The sequence below is a fragment of the Mauremys mutica genome, chromosome 12 (assembly GCF_020497125.1).
Source record: "Mauremys mutica isolate MM-2020 ecotype Southern chromosome 12, ASM2049712v1, whole genome shotgun sequence".
Lineage (NCBI taxonomy): Eukaryota > Metazoa > Chordata > Testudines > Geoemydidae > Mauremys > Mauremys mutica.
In genome coordinates, this window is record NC_059083.1 from 36,516,770 (window position 1) to 36,533,039 (window position 16,270).

Sequence of the window (16,270 nt, forward strand, 5' to 3'; positions counted from 1 at the left end):
TCAGACATGAGGGACAGAATGGCTCTTTTGCTTTATCACCTAGGCATCTATGCACTTGCCTGTGGGCCTCTGATGCTGAGCTGTGCAGGCTCCAGGGAGTGAGTCCCACTAGCCTTTACGAAATAGACATGAATAAATCACCCTCCTGCAGCATCAGTCCTTTAATGCCAGAGATGCTCAATGCCAGCTACAGACAGCTCATCTGCAGAGAGCAATAGGTTTGAGACTAGTTCTGGCTGTGCAGTCTTAAAATGAAGAGAGGGAGGGGAAGGATTCTCAGATGCATGTGCCTTTAGCATTTAGCTTCTGGTAAGTAGATAGATATTGACAAAAGAACCCTGGTGCTGGACCAACTGGATCATATGTTGGGAAAAAATCCACAAAGATCAGCACAGTAAGTTTGCTCTTTCAATTAAATATGTTTGGGGCTCAACATACAGGGGAAAATTAAGATGAGAGATATGAATTACGGTATGAACTCATTAAGACTTTTACTCTCAATTTAATAGGATACCTACTGCTGATTGGAACATTTCCACCATTCAGGAAAATTTTGACTTTTCACTGAAAACCAAAAATCCATCCCCTCCACCCCCCAATATTTGTCACAGGAAAACTTTCGGCTGAAAATTGTTTTTCTTTAATCACAAAACCAAAAAATTTGGGTTTTGAGTTTCAATTACTTTAGAAACCAATCACAAAATATTTGGAGAAAAGCAGGAGCTCACTGGGAGTAGAACTGAGAGCTCCTCTCCTAGCTCCACACTGCTGCCAGCTGAGTGTAAATGGTGGTGCAGAACTTACACAGAGTAAGGCATGGGACCATGTTTCCAAAGGTATTTAGGTGCCTAGTGGGATTTTCAGAAGCACCTACGAGTTCACAACTCATTGATTTCAAGGGGTGTTGAGGGTCCTGATGCTTTGGGAATCCCACTAGGTACCTCAATACCGTTAAAAATCTGCCCCACAGCCCCTCTCAGAAAGCCCTTACAGTCCTAGTAGACAGAGCACAGAAAAGGAGGGAGGGGAAACAGAGGCAGAAAGAGGGGAAATGTCTCTGCCAGTGACTTGCTGTGTGACCTCAGGCCAATCAAGAGTAGAGCCAAAGTGTCCTGACAACCCCTCCACCACGCAGCGCAGAATAAACGATACAACATAGAGTGACAGAGGGATGCTGCTAGTCCATTGTTACATGCAGGCTTAAATGCAGCTGGGAGTTGGTGCCGTAAATCAGTTTGGAACAGGCAACATGCTGTCTAGGCACAGAGCTTAGGGTAGAAAAATCGCAGATGAGCTGCTACTTATAATGCTGGGTGAATCTACATTATATTGCCCTGCCAAGTGGGAATCAGGCTGTGTTGGCATTTTCGTCTATCCATTTCATAATCAAGCTCTGAGCTTGGTGATGGTCGCAACACAGGGACCTTATTTGTAAAAATTGTTGGGTTTGGATTGTACTTTCTTCCATCCTCCATAGTGCATTTTCTCAAGCCACATATTGGGCCAAATCCTCAGATGGGGTAAAGTAACGAAGCTCTATTGAATTTAAAGGAGTTGACCCAATTTACACTAGTGTGATAACATAATGGACTGATTGTCATAATGGGACTGACTGATTGTCAGAGGTGAGGAGCATTCCCTCTGTTGCTCTAATTCTGACCATTGTCTTTCTCATTCCCATTACAGCCAGCACACCTGTGTGGTGAGGAAGAAAATGTCCAACCGAACTGTGGTGACTGAATTCCTTCTCCTGGGATTCTCTGATGTTCGGGAGCTGCAGATTTTACACTTTGTGGTGTTTCTAGTGCTTTACCTGGCATCCCTGCTGGGGAACCTTCTCATCCTCACAGCCATAGCCCTCGACCACCATCTTCACACCCCTATGTACTTCTTCCTGATTAACCTGTCCATCCTAGACCTTGGCTTCATCTCTGTCACCATCCCCAAATCGATGGCCAACTCCCTCATGAACACCAGATCGATTTCTTATTCTGGATGTGTCGCCCAAGTCTTTCTCATCTTCTTCTTTGCTTCAGCAGATTTTGCCATACTGACCATTATGGCATATGACCGATACGTTGCCATCTGCCAACCACTGCATTATGAGACAGTGATGAACAGCAAAGCTTGTGTCCAAATGGCAGTCAGTGCCTGGATCAGTGTTATTCTCTACTCTGTAGTGCACACTGGAAACACATTTGCAACATCCTTCTGTGGAGGCAACGAGGTGGATCAGTTCTTCTGTGAAATCCCCCAGCTCCTCAAGCTTGCCTGCTCTGACTCAGACCTCAATGAAGTTGGGTTTCTCATCTTTAGTTTATTCTTAGGCTTAAGCTGCTTTGTTTTCATAATTGTTTCATATGTTCAGATCTTCACAACAGTGTTGGGAATCCCCTCTGAGCAAGGCCGACATAAAGCTTTCTCCACCTGCCTCCCTCACCTCATTGTGGTCTCCTTGTTTATTTGCACTGGGATTTTTGCCTACTTGAAACCCACCTCCAGCTCTCCATCAGTTCTAAAACTCTTAGTGGCTGTTCTCTATTCTGTGTTGCCACCAATGATAAATCCCCTCATCTACAGCATGAGAAACAAGGAGCTCAAAGGTGCACTGAGTAAACTTATAGGTTGGAGGTTATTCTCTAAGAATAAAGTGTCCTTATTTCTCCTTCAGTAACAATTTCATTCTGTGTTTCTTTATAAATATAATCAGCTGACAACATTATTGCCTCCATGAGAAAATACTATGCAATCTGTTTATGCAGAATTGGGTATTTACACTAGGAAAAATCCAGACAAACATGGCTCAAGAAAAAAGGAGTTACCATAGGTTTGCACCAATGTAAATAAGATTGGAATCTATCTATCATATTCTGCTACCCATCACCATACTATCTGAACCCCTTGCCCATAAAATCAGTAGCCATAGCAAAGTCCCTTGTGAGGTCTCTGGCTCTTCTTATTTTTTTGAGATAAAAACTCGGATTGAGGTATCAGTGTATTTTGCTTAACTGGTTGGTTTGTTTCTTTGTTGCAGGAGGTTGTGGAGGTGGGAAGGCATGGGGAGATGGTGAGGATTTGGTTAGACAGGATTTTCAATGTTTGTCCATCTTGGAAGTGCCAATAGTGTCATCTCTCTGATGGAGTTTTCTGAGTGAGCTGTAGGTTTGCTCCCCGTCAGTGATAAAAGGGTACAAAAGAGGTTTCTGCATGGCTGAGTTCCTCCAGAAATAGTTATGTGTATACTGTTGAGATATGATTGTATTATTAATGATATGTTAGAAAAATAACCATCTTGGTTAGAAGAGGAGTACTTGTGGCACATTAGAGACTAACAAATTTATTTGAGAATAAGCTTTCGTTGGCTACAGCCCACTTCATCGGATGCATAGCCTGTAACACACAGCAAGGAGATATTTATACATACAGAGAACATGATAAGGGGGAAGTAGGCATAGCAACTGTAAGAGACCAATCAATTGAGATGAGCTATCATCAGCAGGAGAAAAAAAGGTTGATGGTGGGATGGAAATTGTTAAAATCATGCTGGAATTCTTCGAGGGACAATCTCTATGCAAAAGAATAAATGGAAACAAATCTGACATCAGGAATCATAACATTCAAAAACCAGTGGGAGAACACTTCAACATCTCTAACCACTCAGTGACAGACTTGAAGGTGGCAATTTTACAACAAAAAACCTTCAAAAAACAGACTCCAAAGAGAGACTGTTGAACTTGAATTAATATGCAAATTAGATACAATTAACTTAGGTTTGAACAGAGACTGGGAATGCTTGGGCCATTACACTAATTGAATCTATTTCCCCTATGGGTCATCTCGATTATCACTTTAAAAGATTTTTTTCTCTAAGGGGCCACAAGTACTCCTTTTTGCAGATACAGACTAACACAGCTGCTACTCTGAAATCTCAGTTAGGTATCTTTTCTATTGTTTTTACGTAAACAAATATGTAAAAACTGTCATTCTTGCTATGGTGGAAAGGATATTTTGAAGAGAAACTTTCCCCTGAGTTTCCTAAAGAAAATCTGACTCGGAATAATGAGGTCAAATTTGTATTCAATGGAAGCCATTAGAGTTTAGCCCATCACTTCAAGGAGATCAGGATTTGGCCAGTAGCATCTATACACAAGGATTCAGATTTGGCTGACAGCACCCTGGAGAAAGTGAGTGTGACAGAGAGGTAAGGGTCAGATTTCCCAAATCAGCTAGACCAGCACCAATGCAGAGTAGACCTAATAACATTACAAGTTTACTACTAATAAGGTTCTGGCCCAAAGTCACTGGGCAGCACTCAGTAGGGACATGTTTCTTGTTTGGTGTCGTTTTGTTCTAACCTTGGTGTAAGTGGAAAAGTGTCATCCTTGCACTGATCTGGTGTTCCATAAACCAGCCCATGTAGATCTATTCACATCCAAACTGAGGAAGGATCTCTGAAATGGCCTGCTATTAGTATTAGAATATCATCTTTGTGCATGGTTGTGTACACTACATATATGAGAGACAAAAGGAGAGTATGTGATTAGATAGAGAGACAGACAAACAGGGCTATTCCTCGTCCTACCACACAACTTCATTTAATCATAATGATAGATTTCTATTTAATTGTGAATTATGTTAGCTAGCTATCTAGGTAGATCATGAAATTATTGTGCAAATTATTGTGTTTCTTTTCCTGTTAATGATTGTCTATGTCCAGATCATGATTTTCTTATAAGTACTCCTTATTAACTTTATTTAACAAAGATTTTATGGCTATGTCTTACTCTGTCATTTACAAACAGTTCATCCTAAAATACTCGGTGTTTGAATTTTGAGCTGTTTTGACTGGATACATTTTTAACATGCTCTCTTTTGCTTCTCTGAACAAATGGAAGTATCACACTTGGGATCCTGAAAAATGGGGAACAATCTCCCAGTCAGTGAAAAGGGAAGTCTAGTTTGGTTAAGGTGAATTGTATGGATTGTGAATAGGGAATAAGGAGGAGGGAAGGTCTGTAATTGTTGTCAAGTGCAGAAGACTATGGGTGGTGAAGGGCAAAGAGGTCTATGGCTGGTTCTGCTGGAGAATGTTTTGGAAGGTGACTGGAGGATAATCTTATCATTAGTAGAGGGCAGAGGAGTCTACGGGTGGTGAAGGACAGTTTTGTCTGGTTAGTGGAGGGCAGAGGAGTCTATGGGTGGTTGAAGGAGGAGAATGTTCTAGTTGACTGATAGGGAAAACATTGCCATTGGTTAATGTTGAAAAATTACAAATGGTTAATGGGAGAGTTTAATGCTGAAGGAAGGAGAATGTTACCCAGGATGAATGGGTGAAGATTTGGTGGACCAAGTCAGTGTATTTTGCATATATTTTTACAATACTGGGCAGAGGTCTAGCGTTTGGACTTTCTTACCAGTCCAAATGAACAAATAACAGAAATATTGCTGTCCCTTGATTTTATAGCATTTCACATCTGAAAACTTGCAAGGATTCTCCAGACTTGGAGTTGTGGGTCTTGCAAGGAACAACACAATTCAGCTCTTATGTAATCTGTCAGGGCAATGTAACCTACATTAAAGCTGTGCCCTCTGATACCAGGGGTGAATTTGGCTCACTGAGTGTTACAGCACCAGTAGTATCCTGTTTAAATAGAGGGGGGAGTCATTCTTCCACTCTTGCTGGCTTCTTTCAATAATTAGGATTCTAGGACCTGATGTGTCAGTGACTTTAGACACCACACTTATGAATGGAGTAGAAAGAGAGATCATCATTGACAAGGACTTGCATAGAGAAAGGATCCAGTGCCCTGTCCATGTCATCAGTGTTAGGAGTATTCTGATGTGAGGGTCCCACAATCACTCCATTGGAAGCTGTTCCACTCTGGATAAATAATTGTTAGTTTTTTCTGATTTCTTTATGGTGGCCTGTATGAAATGCTCTGGGTATCTTTGTCCAGTTCGCAGAAGATGTCTCCCCATCACACTAATGGCCATAATTTGCACCCTTGTGGTCCATTACTAAGGAAGCATGCAGGGATATGGAGAAGAGAATCTCTTTTCATGTACAGAAAGGATTCTTCCAGGGCAGGATAGAGGCACATTTCCAGAGACTGTTGAGTGGGGGAAGATTGCACAACTGCCATTTGGGCTTCTGTGTGCTCTGTTTTGTTCAACAACCAGAGGAGTGTTAATGGGACACTTCATCTTGAATGGTCCCTTGGAATATGTGCTAACTACTTATGCTAAACTATCTGTTCTACTTCATATTTATCTGCGACACTCTGGCCTTGTCTACATTACACATTTTTGTCGAGAAAAGGCAGCTTCTGTCAACAAAACAGTGATGATGTACACACTACAATTCTCAGCCCACTCTCCTACTACACCAGCATAATAGAATCACCTCGGTGAAAGGCGTAGAGTTTTTTGTGACATAGATAGAGTGACATTCCTTACATCACCATAACTGGCCTTCAGGAGGTACCCCACAATGCCCACCGTGACTGGTCTGGTCACCATTTTGAACCCTGCTGCCCTGCATCCAGCTACACTGGCACACAGCCCTTCCCTTTCAAAGCCCCAGGAAGTTTTGAAATTGCTCTTCCTGTTTGCTTGGTGTGGAGAGCTCACTTAGCTACTGCCCAGTTGAGCATGCTGGCTCCCTGCAGCAAACACACTCCTGCTTGGACTGCATGGGAGGGGGTGGATCTCCTGGGTTTGTGGGGAGAGGAGGCTGTGGGTCTGTGGCTGGGTCTGTGGGGAGAAATCACTGTAGGGAGGCAGTGGGAGATAATCACATGGACTTCCCTACACTCCCCCTGCCATTGTTTTCCCCAGGAATTGAAATGGGGGGGGTTTGGAATATTCAGGGGGGTGAAGGCAAACAAAGGTTGAGACTGTGAGTGCAAAGGTGGGCTGTATGCCAACATATTTGTAACCCTTCTGCCTCTCTGAGTTGGCAGCAACAAGGGCCGGGTTCAGTATCCAGGGGTTCCGTTTCAATAGCGCAATGCAAAACCGGCTCAAGCCCCCACCCAGTGACCTGGGAGAATTACATACTACCCCCCGGGCGCCTCTAGGAGGCAATAATTCCCCTTTTGCAAGCACGGAGTCTGAATGTAGCAAAATCCTTTTAATAAAGGAGGGAAACAATGCGGCATTACGTTGGTGAAACACCATAAACAGGTTACATTCCTGTTTGTCCCTGGTCAGTGCCGCCCCAGAGTTCAAAAGTTCATCTGCAGAGTTTTACCCCGCCAGCCTGGGTGGAATGGGGGGGCACACAGGGTGTCAAGGGGCACCTTACGTGGGCCAAGGCCGACTGCCCCACCTCTCCACGGCGGTCTGCTGCAGCCGTCACTACAAACGGCTCTGCTCCACCAGCCGCTCCGCTCCGCTCCTCCAGCCGTCCCCGCAAACTGCTCCGCTCCGCTCCACTTGCTGTTCCGTGGGCCGCTCCAACCATCCCACAAGCTGCTCAGCTCCGCCAGCTGCTCTGCTCCACCGGCTGTCCCCACAAACTGCTCTGCTCCACTCCAACCATCCTGCAAACTGCTCTGCTCACCACTTAGCAATATATCTTCAGGCTCCCCCACTAGATAACACAGTGATCTCAGCTCAGTAATTTTAGCTCTTTTAGTGGTTGCACTATTGGCCCAAAGTGAATTCAGCTCAGCAGGCTCTAGCTAGACTCCTAGTGGAATCAAAATTAGCTCTGCTATTCAATAATGGAGAGGGAGAGGAATATGGGAACTAGTGTGCCAGGCCCTCAAAAGGGGTCCATACCTGTCCCCAGCCTCTCTCAATTCACTGGGTTTTGGAACCCATGTCCCTTGTCTAGCGAGTGATACTTAGTTGATGCTGAGACCCTCTGTCATAAAACAGTCCCATAGTCCTTCATTCACATAATCATGGTAAGAACACTTTATTCCTTCTACCCCAATAATCAATAACTTGGGGATCCCACAGCCGTGAAAGTGACCATTTTGGGCTGCCGTGGGCTCATGCTAGGTGGAGTGGGTGTGCCTATGCAAACAAGATCAGCCCCCTAAGTTATTTTCCACACTCGCCATAATTAACCACCAGATGTCAGGGTAGATCTCATCCTGACTCTGCTTATATATTAAAAACTGAAAAATGTTTCATGACCATTTTATTAGATTTAACTCATATTTTAAAAGCATCATAACAATTAAAGTTGGCTACTCAAGTCTACTAGGAAGCACAACATCTACATCCATCTTGGCTTCTTGCACTCTTTGGTGTCTTCTTGTGTGTCTGTTACTTCCAGTCCTTCATGACATGCTGATGATCAGGCAGAAGGCAACTTCTTTTAGAAAACAAAATTCTGTTTAATGAGGACTGTAGCTGTTGTGACTGGGAGTAGTAAGAGATGAATTCCTACATCTTTGATCCCAGGGAACATAGTACAAAAATTGGGTCGAGCCACTAGTGACGATAAAGAAGTCGAAGTTAAATCTTCATTCATTCGTCATATGATATTGGACTTTGTGTTCAAATTCTCTATTCTGTCCTGATCACATGGCAACCCCATTGCTGGTAGTGCCTCACTCCACTCAACTATTGGTGTTCTATAAGACAGGCCTCTCTAAAAATGATATGGAGGTTGATAGAATCCAGAAATCACTATTGTAGATTTGTAAGACTCAAGTCTGTGGTTTTTTTCAGCTGGTTTAACAAACACATCTTGTCCTCTTCACTTAGGGAGTCAATATAAGTACCTTAATTAGTCAATTTCTGAACTGAAGTCTTTGCTTCTTCCAGTACATTTTCAGTGGATCTCTCTGACTGATCCAAGGGTAGCTTCTATTGCTGGACAAAGATCTTCTACTGTTGCAGCGGATGCCTGGATGGCATTGTATAATGACCCAAGTGGTTTTAACAGGAGACTTACAAGAGAGAGAATGGCAATAGTCTTCTCTGACCGTAGCAGCAAAAGGAATCCACCAGCCTCACTACTTAGATCTGTCCTATCTTGGTAGATACTTTCCAAAGCCAGTAATAACAGTTGCAGTAATTTTAAGACAACAGCCAAGGATCGTTCATGAGAAAGCCAGCGGGTTTTCCCAGGTTGGACTAATTTGAACTTCAATCCCAGTGTATCTTCTAGTTGTTTCCAAGAGGTTCAGTCCTTTTGGACCCTTGCTGAAAAAAACGAGTATAAAAATCCATTATATTTATGGCTTTCTAATGACTTTTGAAGATTCTGCAGCTCGTACTAGTGCTAGTTGGAGTAGATGGCCTCTGCAGTATGTATAGGAGAGATTAGGGTTACACTTTTCTCTGAGCAAAGCTTGTACTCCACTATGTCTTCCAGAGATGTTTGTAGCTCCATCAAATGCGCAAGCAGCCATCTGTTTGGGGTTCAGTTTACATGCATTTAACTCTTCTAAGGTGTCACAGATGCCCCTGATGTGTCTTCTATAACATGAGCATCTAGAATGCATCTACTGGCCCACCACAGAAATCAATGACATATGCAATGACTTAATACTTGATACTTAATACCTGATGCCTATTTGCACTGGTGCATTCATCAGCCATGTATGCACATATTTTGAATATGGTGAGAGAGTTCTTCACTTTTTCAACTGCAGAGTCTTTCACTGTTGCACCACATGCTTCTAGAAAGTCAGCTGAGTTTTTTCAGAAAGACAGTGAGCATTTGCCAGTCTTGTTTGAAACCAGTGTCCAAATTCAGGATTAACAAGTGACAATGCACTTAACATTGGCCTATGGCTTGTAGTGTGTGGTATGATGCAACAGCCATGTTGGTTCATGTAAACTGAGTTGTGTCTCCAGCTTTCTCAACAGCCTCAGTAAGTTCTTATAAAATTGGATTTGACAGTGGCTGCCTTATAAGGCTTTCTGCATGTTGATGCAATCCAGAGGCATGGTGCTTTGTAGCCTTTTCATACACCTCAGAACCAAGAAAGCTCACATCCACTCCCCTTTTCTCACCTATGCTTATCTTTCTTAGGCTACTTTCTGCCCAGCATATGCAGTTGGTCCATTGTCCATTCCCCTGAGGGGTTAAGAGCAGAGAGTGCAGGAACCCCTGTGCTCAGGGTCACAAACTGAGCCCAACCGAAGGCATTGAAGCAAACGCAAATTGTGCTTCAGCTTCCTACCTCAGAATCACAAGAGTAACACAAAGAGAACTCAAGAGGAACAAGCCTCCGCTGCTTCATTTACCCCAGCACCACCCTCTCAGCAGCCTACCTGCACCCTCTTCAGGGAAGGACACACAGCTTGTAGGAGCTCTGGCATAGAGACTAAGGGAGGGGTGTTGCTCCCACTTGCTGTGAGCTGATATCATTCTGATTCCATGTAATGGGGCTCTGAGCTTTGCCATGTTCTGAGTTCTGTGTCCTCAGGAAGCAGCCAAAGTGCTGAACCCTCCCCCCCCGTACCACTTGCCACTTCTCTTGGGCCCCTGGGAACATGGTGTTTGCACAGCAGCTGCTGTTGTGTATTTGGTTGTCATGGGTTTTGTTACTATGGCAACTGAGTTTGACTATTAAGGGATAGCTCAGCCGGTTTCAACCGGCTGAGTGAGCTCTCTGTGTCTGTAAATAAAATGGAGGTTTTGGTTAGCTGTCTGCTTTCTGGCCTCAAGTGATTGTTTCCTACACCGGCTGCCCCTAGGACATAACACTGGCGACGAGGATGGGATCCTGGTGCTGCTCCAGTAACAGAAGGAAGTAGAAGTCAACGTAAAGACCAAACAAAGAAAAAAAAGCTGCTTGTTTGCACTGACTGTGAAAGTGAAACTAAAAATCATGGCTACTCTGACCAGGCCCCTGGAGCCTTTTGATGAGAATACAGAGCAGTGGCATGTGTATACTGAGCGTTTTGAGCTTTTTGGTATTGCAAATGACGTTACAGAAGCGAAGAAGGTGCCAATATTCTTAACTGTTGTAGGGGCTAAAACCTACTCTCTGCTACGCAGCTTACTACACCCTGTTAAGCCTGAGACTAAATCTTACAGTGACATTGTGGAAATCCTGGGGTCTCATTTCTCCCCAAAACCACTGGTAATTGCTGAAAGATATAGGTTCCACAAAAGAGACCAAAAGGAAGATGAAACAGTTGTACAATTTGTAGCCATTTTAAAAAAGCTAGCAGAACACTGTGAATTTAAAGAGATGTTAAATGATGCCCTGCGTGACAGGCTAGTGTGTGGCCTCTGCAGTGAAGCTATACGGAAGCGCCTACTGACAGAGGCTCAGCTTACATTACAGAAGGCTGTTGATATTGCTGTCTCCATGGAACTGGCTACAAGGGAGGCACAATACATCGGTGCACCCCCTAGGGTGCAAAAAGTGTCACAAGAACCGACCCACAAAACTGTGCAGAGTCAAGAATGTTACCGCTGTGGTAAGCCAGGACACCAGGCATCAGAATGGTGGTGTAAGGACCTGGTATGTCGACACTGTGGCAAAAAGGGACACATTGAGTGTGCCTGTAAACAAAAGAAAAAGAGGCCTGTGGTCTGGCCGACAAAAAGAGGAACCTTGCATACCCTAGAGCAGACCCAGGATGATCAAGGTGACACCGCCTCACAAGAGGAAGTGCCACTGCATGTTTTGTTTTTGGCAGCGGGCTCACATGAATACTGGGTAACCCCCTTATTGGAGGGCAAACCTATACGCATGGAACTAGACACCGGTGCAGCTGTCTCGCTGGTTCCTGAGACTGTGTATAAGGAAAAGCTACAGCATCTTCCGCTTAAGGCAACAAAAACTGTTCTGAAGACGTATACAGGTGAAGCTGTGCCCATGTTGGGCACTATTGATGTTAAGGTGGAGATCAATGGACGGGCGGCTAAATTGCCACTGTTTGTGGTGAGAGGTAACTACCCAGCCTTAATGGGTAGGTCTTGGCTTGGGAAGATTCAGCTGAACTGGGCAGAAGTGCACCGGATGAATAAAGAAGAAACCAGTCTAACCCCTATACTAAGGAAACATGCTGCTGTTTTTGGAGATGATTTGGGAAGTATGAAGGGAATCACTGTGACATTGAACATTAAACCTGGGAGTCCACCAAAATATCTGAAAGCCCGAACTGTGCCATATGCCATCAGGCCAAAAGTTGAAGCAGACCTGGAGCGCCTGGTCACCAATGGAGTCCTAATTCCAGTTACCCATAGCTCATGGGCCACTCCTATCGTTCCAATAGTGAAGAAAGATGGCTCTCTCCGGATTTGCGGTGATTTTAAAGTCACTGTCAACCCAGTGTTGTGTGCAGAGCAATACCCGCTTCCCCGCATCGATGACCTCTTCGCAGGCCTGGCTGGGGGACAAAAGTTCAGTAAGATTGATCTGAGTCAAGCATATTTACAGATGCACGTTGATGAAAAGTCCCAAGAGCTGTTGACTATTGTGACTCATAAGGGGCTTTATCGATACTGTCGCCTACCCTTCGGAATCACATCGGCTCCCGTCCTGTTCCAGAGGGCTATGGACCAGATCTTGTGTGGCTTGTCAGGAGTTCAGTGCTATCTGGATGATATCCTGGTCACTGGAAGAAATGAAGAGGATCACTTAAAGAATTTAGAGGCTACCCTACAAAGACTGGAAGAGTATGGCCTACGAGTTCGCAAAGACAAGTGTGAATTCTTCAAGCCCTCTGTTGAATATTTTGGACACATCATCGATTCTGCAGGTCTTCATAAGGCCCCTGAAAAAGTTAAAGCTATTGTGGAGGCTCCCCCACCTCGAAATGTAAGCCAGCTGCGCTCATTTCTAGGACTACTGAACTATTATGGAAAGTTCATCTCACAGTTAGCCACACTGCTAAAACCACTTCATGAGCTCCTTGGGCAGAACAAGGCCTGGAAGTGGACTGAAGCCTGTGATGTTGCATTTAACAAAGCTAAGGATGCATTGTTAAATTCTGAAGTTCTAACGCACTTTGATCCATCCTTACCCCTGCAATTGGCCTGCGATGCTTCCCCTTATGGAGTGGGAGCGTTCGTGTCACACACTATGCCTTCGGGAGAAGAAAGACCTATTGCTTTTGCTTCACGCACTCTAAGCAAAGCAGAAACTAACTACGCCCAAATCGAACGTGAGGCATTAGGAATTGTTTTTGGAATTAGGAAGTTTCATCAGTACCTGTTTGGGCGAAAGTTTACTCTTCTTACAGACCATCGACCTCTGACATCAATTTTTGGACCCTACACAGGCATTCCCCCATTAGCTGCTAGTCGTATGCAACGTTGGGCATTGATACTTTCTGCACACACATATGAAATCAAATATCGGAAATCCACTCTGCACGGCAATGCAGATGGCCTCTCAAGGTTGCCTTTACCGGTCAAACATCAAGATAGTGCCCAAAAGGAAATCTTCTACTTTGAACAGGTAGATAATACACCCATCACTGCTACTCAGATAAAGAAGGCAACCCGCGTTGGCCCAGTATTATCCCAAGTTATGGACCTGGTGATGCATGGAAAATCTCGACAAACCTCTCCGGTCTCACCCGACCTTGTTCCCTACATGTCCAGGCGGACGGAGTTATCGGTCCAATCTGATTGTTTGTTGTGGGGGAGGCGTGTCATTATTCCACCACCCCTGAGATCACAGATGTTAGAACAGCTACATTCCGGTCACTGTGGAATAGTGCGCATAAAGGAAATTGCACGAAGCTATTTTTGGTGGCCTAGATTGGACAGTGCTATTGAAGAGAAGGCAAAAGCTTGTATGTCATGTCCGGGTGTAAGAAATGCACCCCATTTGGCACCCCTACACCCATGGGACTGGCCTGAAAACCCGTGGCAACGTATTCACGTTGACTTTGCTGGCCCCCTTGAAGGAAGCATGTTCTTGGTGGCAGTAGATGCCCATTCTAAATGGCCAGAAGTCTCTATAATACAGTCCACTTCTGCAGAGAGTACTATCCAAAACCTATGAGGACTCTTTAGTCGTTTTGGTCTGCCAGAACAACTTGTGAGCGACAACGGACAGCAGTTCGTCTCTCAGGAGTTTCAAAATTTTATGAAGGCAAATGGGATACACCACATCACGTCAGCACCATATCATTCGTCCACCAACGGATTAGCTGAAAGATTTGTGCAGACAATGAAAAACGCTTTTAAATCAGCAAAGGGACAACACTCCATTAAAAAGCATCTGGATACCTTCTTACTTTCCTATAGAAACACACCTCATGCTACGACCCAGGCTTCCCCAGCCTTTCTAATGATGGGACGACAGCTGCGCACTTGCTTTGATCTGCTGAAACCTTCGGAACCCAGACAAACTGTGCAACATCAGCAGCAATATCAAGTAATCAGACGGGCACCCAGAGCAAAAGACCGAACCTTTAGCCCAGGACAGCCAGTTTTGGCTCGGAATTATACTTCCAGAGCTAAATGGGTCCCGGCCACAGTCATCACTCAAACAGGACCTGTTTCCTATACAGTCCGGACTGCAGTGAATCTTACTTGGCGGCGACATGTAGATCAGCTGTTGCCAGGTCATGCCAGTCTTCAGGACGCATCTGCAGTTGAGGGGTCTGACTTCACCCCTCCTGGTGAGACACTGAATCATGAGTCACCTGTTCCTGACTGTTCTCCTCCATTACCGCCGGCAGCTGAGATACCCCTTTGCCCAGCACGAGCTGATACCACCTCCTCACCTATTCGTGCTGCGGACCCTGAGCCCCTAGTACTTTCGGGTGCAACAACACCAGAAGTTCGCCGTAATCCACCTAGAGACAGAAGGCCTCCTCATCGGCTGGATCTTTAGTTAGGGCGAACCCACGGTTATGGGGCAAAATAATCCCCAAGGTTTAGCCGGGAATGGAGGCAGTCTACCCTCCTTCTCTAGTTTAGTGTGTGTTTTATTTTGGGGATGTTCTTATTAGGGGTGGAGGAATATGTTGTGTATTTGGTTGTCATGGGTTTTGTTACTATGGCAACTGAGTTAGACTATTAAGGGATAGCTCAGCCGGTTTCAACCGGCTGAGTGAGCTCTCTGTGTCTGTAAATAAAATGGAGGTTTTGGTTAGCTGTCTGCTCTCTGGCCTCAAGTGATTGCTTCCTACACCGGCTGCCCCTAGGACATAACAGCTGCAAGCCCTTCTTTCCTGTCTTTGTCTTCCTCGGCTACCCGGGCCCCTTCCCAAAAATGGTTTCATCAGATACTGGAGGGGCCTAAGGACCTGCAGGTTTCCCTCAGCCACCTCCTAAGGCAAACAGTCATTCCCTTCTCTGACATTCCTGGAGCTGGGCATCTTTCGAGAAGTTTTATCAGGGAGATCTGATTCTTTGCGAAAACATGTGTCTGGCGGCCGGTGGGGGACTGTCTTGTCTGCCCCCTGTTTGGGCGCTGAGAAGCTTTTTCTGAGAAACAGCACCTCCTCCTGGTGGGAGAATCTTCAATTCCACTCTCCCGCACAGGTTTCTCTGAGCAGCTGCTAGATGAACCCCACTTCTCTGGTCTAGACACCAGCATCTAACTAGCCTTGTAACAGGCCCTGTTTGCTAGTTGGAGAGCGAAGGAACAAGGAAAGAAGGGAAATGTCTGAAAACTAATCTCAGTGCGCAAAGAAACGTCCTTAGGGCGCCTTCTCCACCATCTGTGTCTTTGAAAAAACTTCAGGGAGAGCCCAACCAGCTCAGTTTGTAGTGCGTTAGTTTCTTATTCTCAAGGTTGTAGGTTCAAGTCCCATGATAAACATTTCATCTTGCAGCCTTCAGGTATGTCTACATTACAAAATATAATAGAAGTCCATCTTTAGAAAATGATTTTATACCATCCGTCAGGTATGTCCCCACTAAAGACAGTAGGCAGAGGTGAAAGTAAGCCGGTACAGTCCCGTACCATGTACCGGCAAGTGCGAGTACGCCATACCGGATTGGACCTGCTTCTGTGGTGGTGATTTAAAGGGCCTTTTAAAGTGCTGCCGGAACTCCGGCAGCCGGGCTCCCGCGGTGATTTAAAGGGCCCAGAACTCCACAGTGACCGGAGTCCTGGACCCTTTAATTCATTCCTGAGCCCCAGGGCTCCCAGCCACCTCTTCAGCTGGTAGATCCTGGGTGATTTAAAGGCTCTGGGGCTCCCAGCCACAGCCGGAGCCCCAGGGCCTTCAAATCTTGAAGGGTACCACCTCTTCCGGTTGAGGACACACCTCTTCCAGTTGAGGCCACGCCCCCCTCAGGACTCTGGCATACCGGTAAGTCCTTTAAATTACTTTCATCCCTGGCAGTAGGTCTGTGGAGTGTGTCCTCAATACCGTG

At 45.2% G+C, this 16,270-nt stretch overlaps 1 protein-coding gene across 1 annotated transcript; it reads left to right on the plus strand.

The window, feature by feature from the left end:
- Window positions 1–1,714: 1,714 nt before the first annotated feature.
- LOC123346717 (olfactory receptor 14A16-like) lies at window positions 1,715–2,674 on the plus strand. Its single transcript, XM_044984191.1, has one exon. It carries the CDS (start codon window positions 1,715–1,717, stop codon window positions 2,672–2,674), a length of 960 nt encoding a protein of 319 aa, XP_044840126.1.
- Window positions 2,675–16,270: the final 13,596 nt, after the last annotated feature.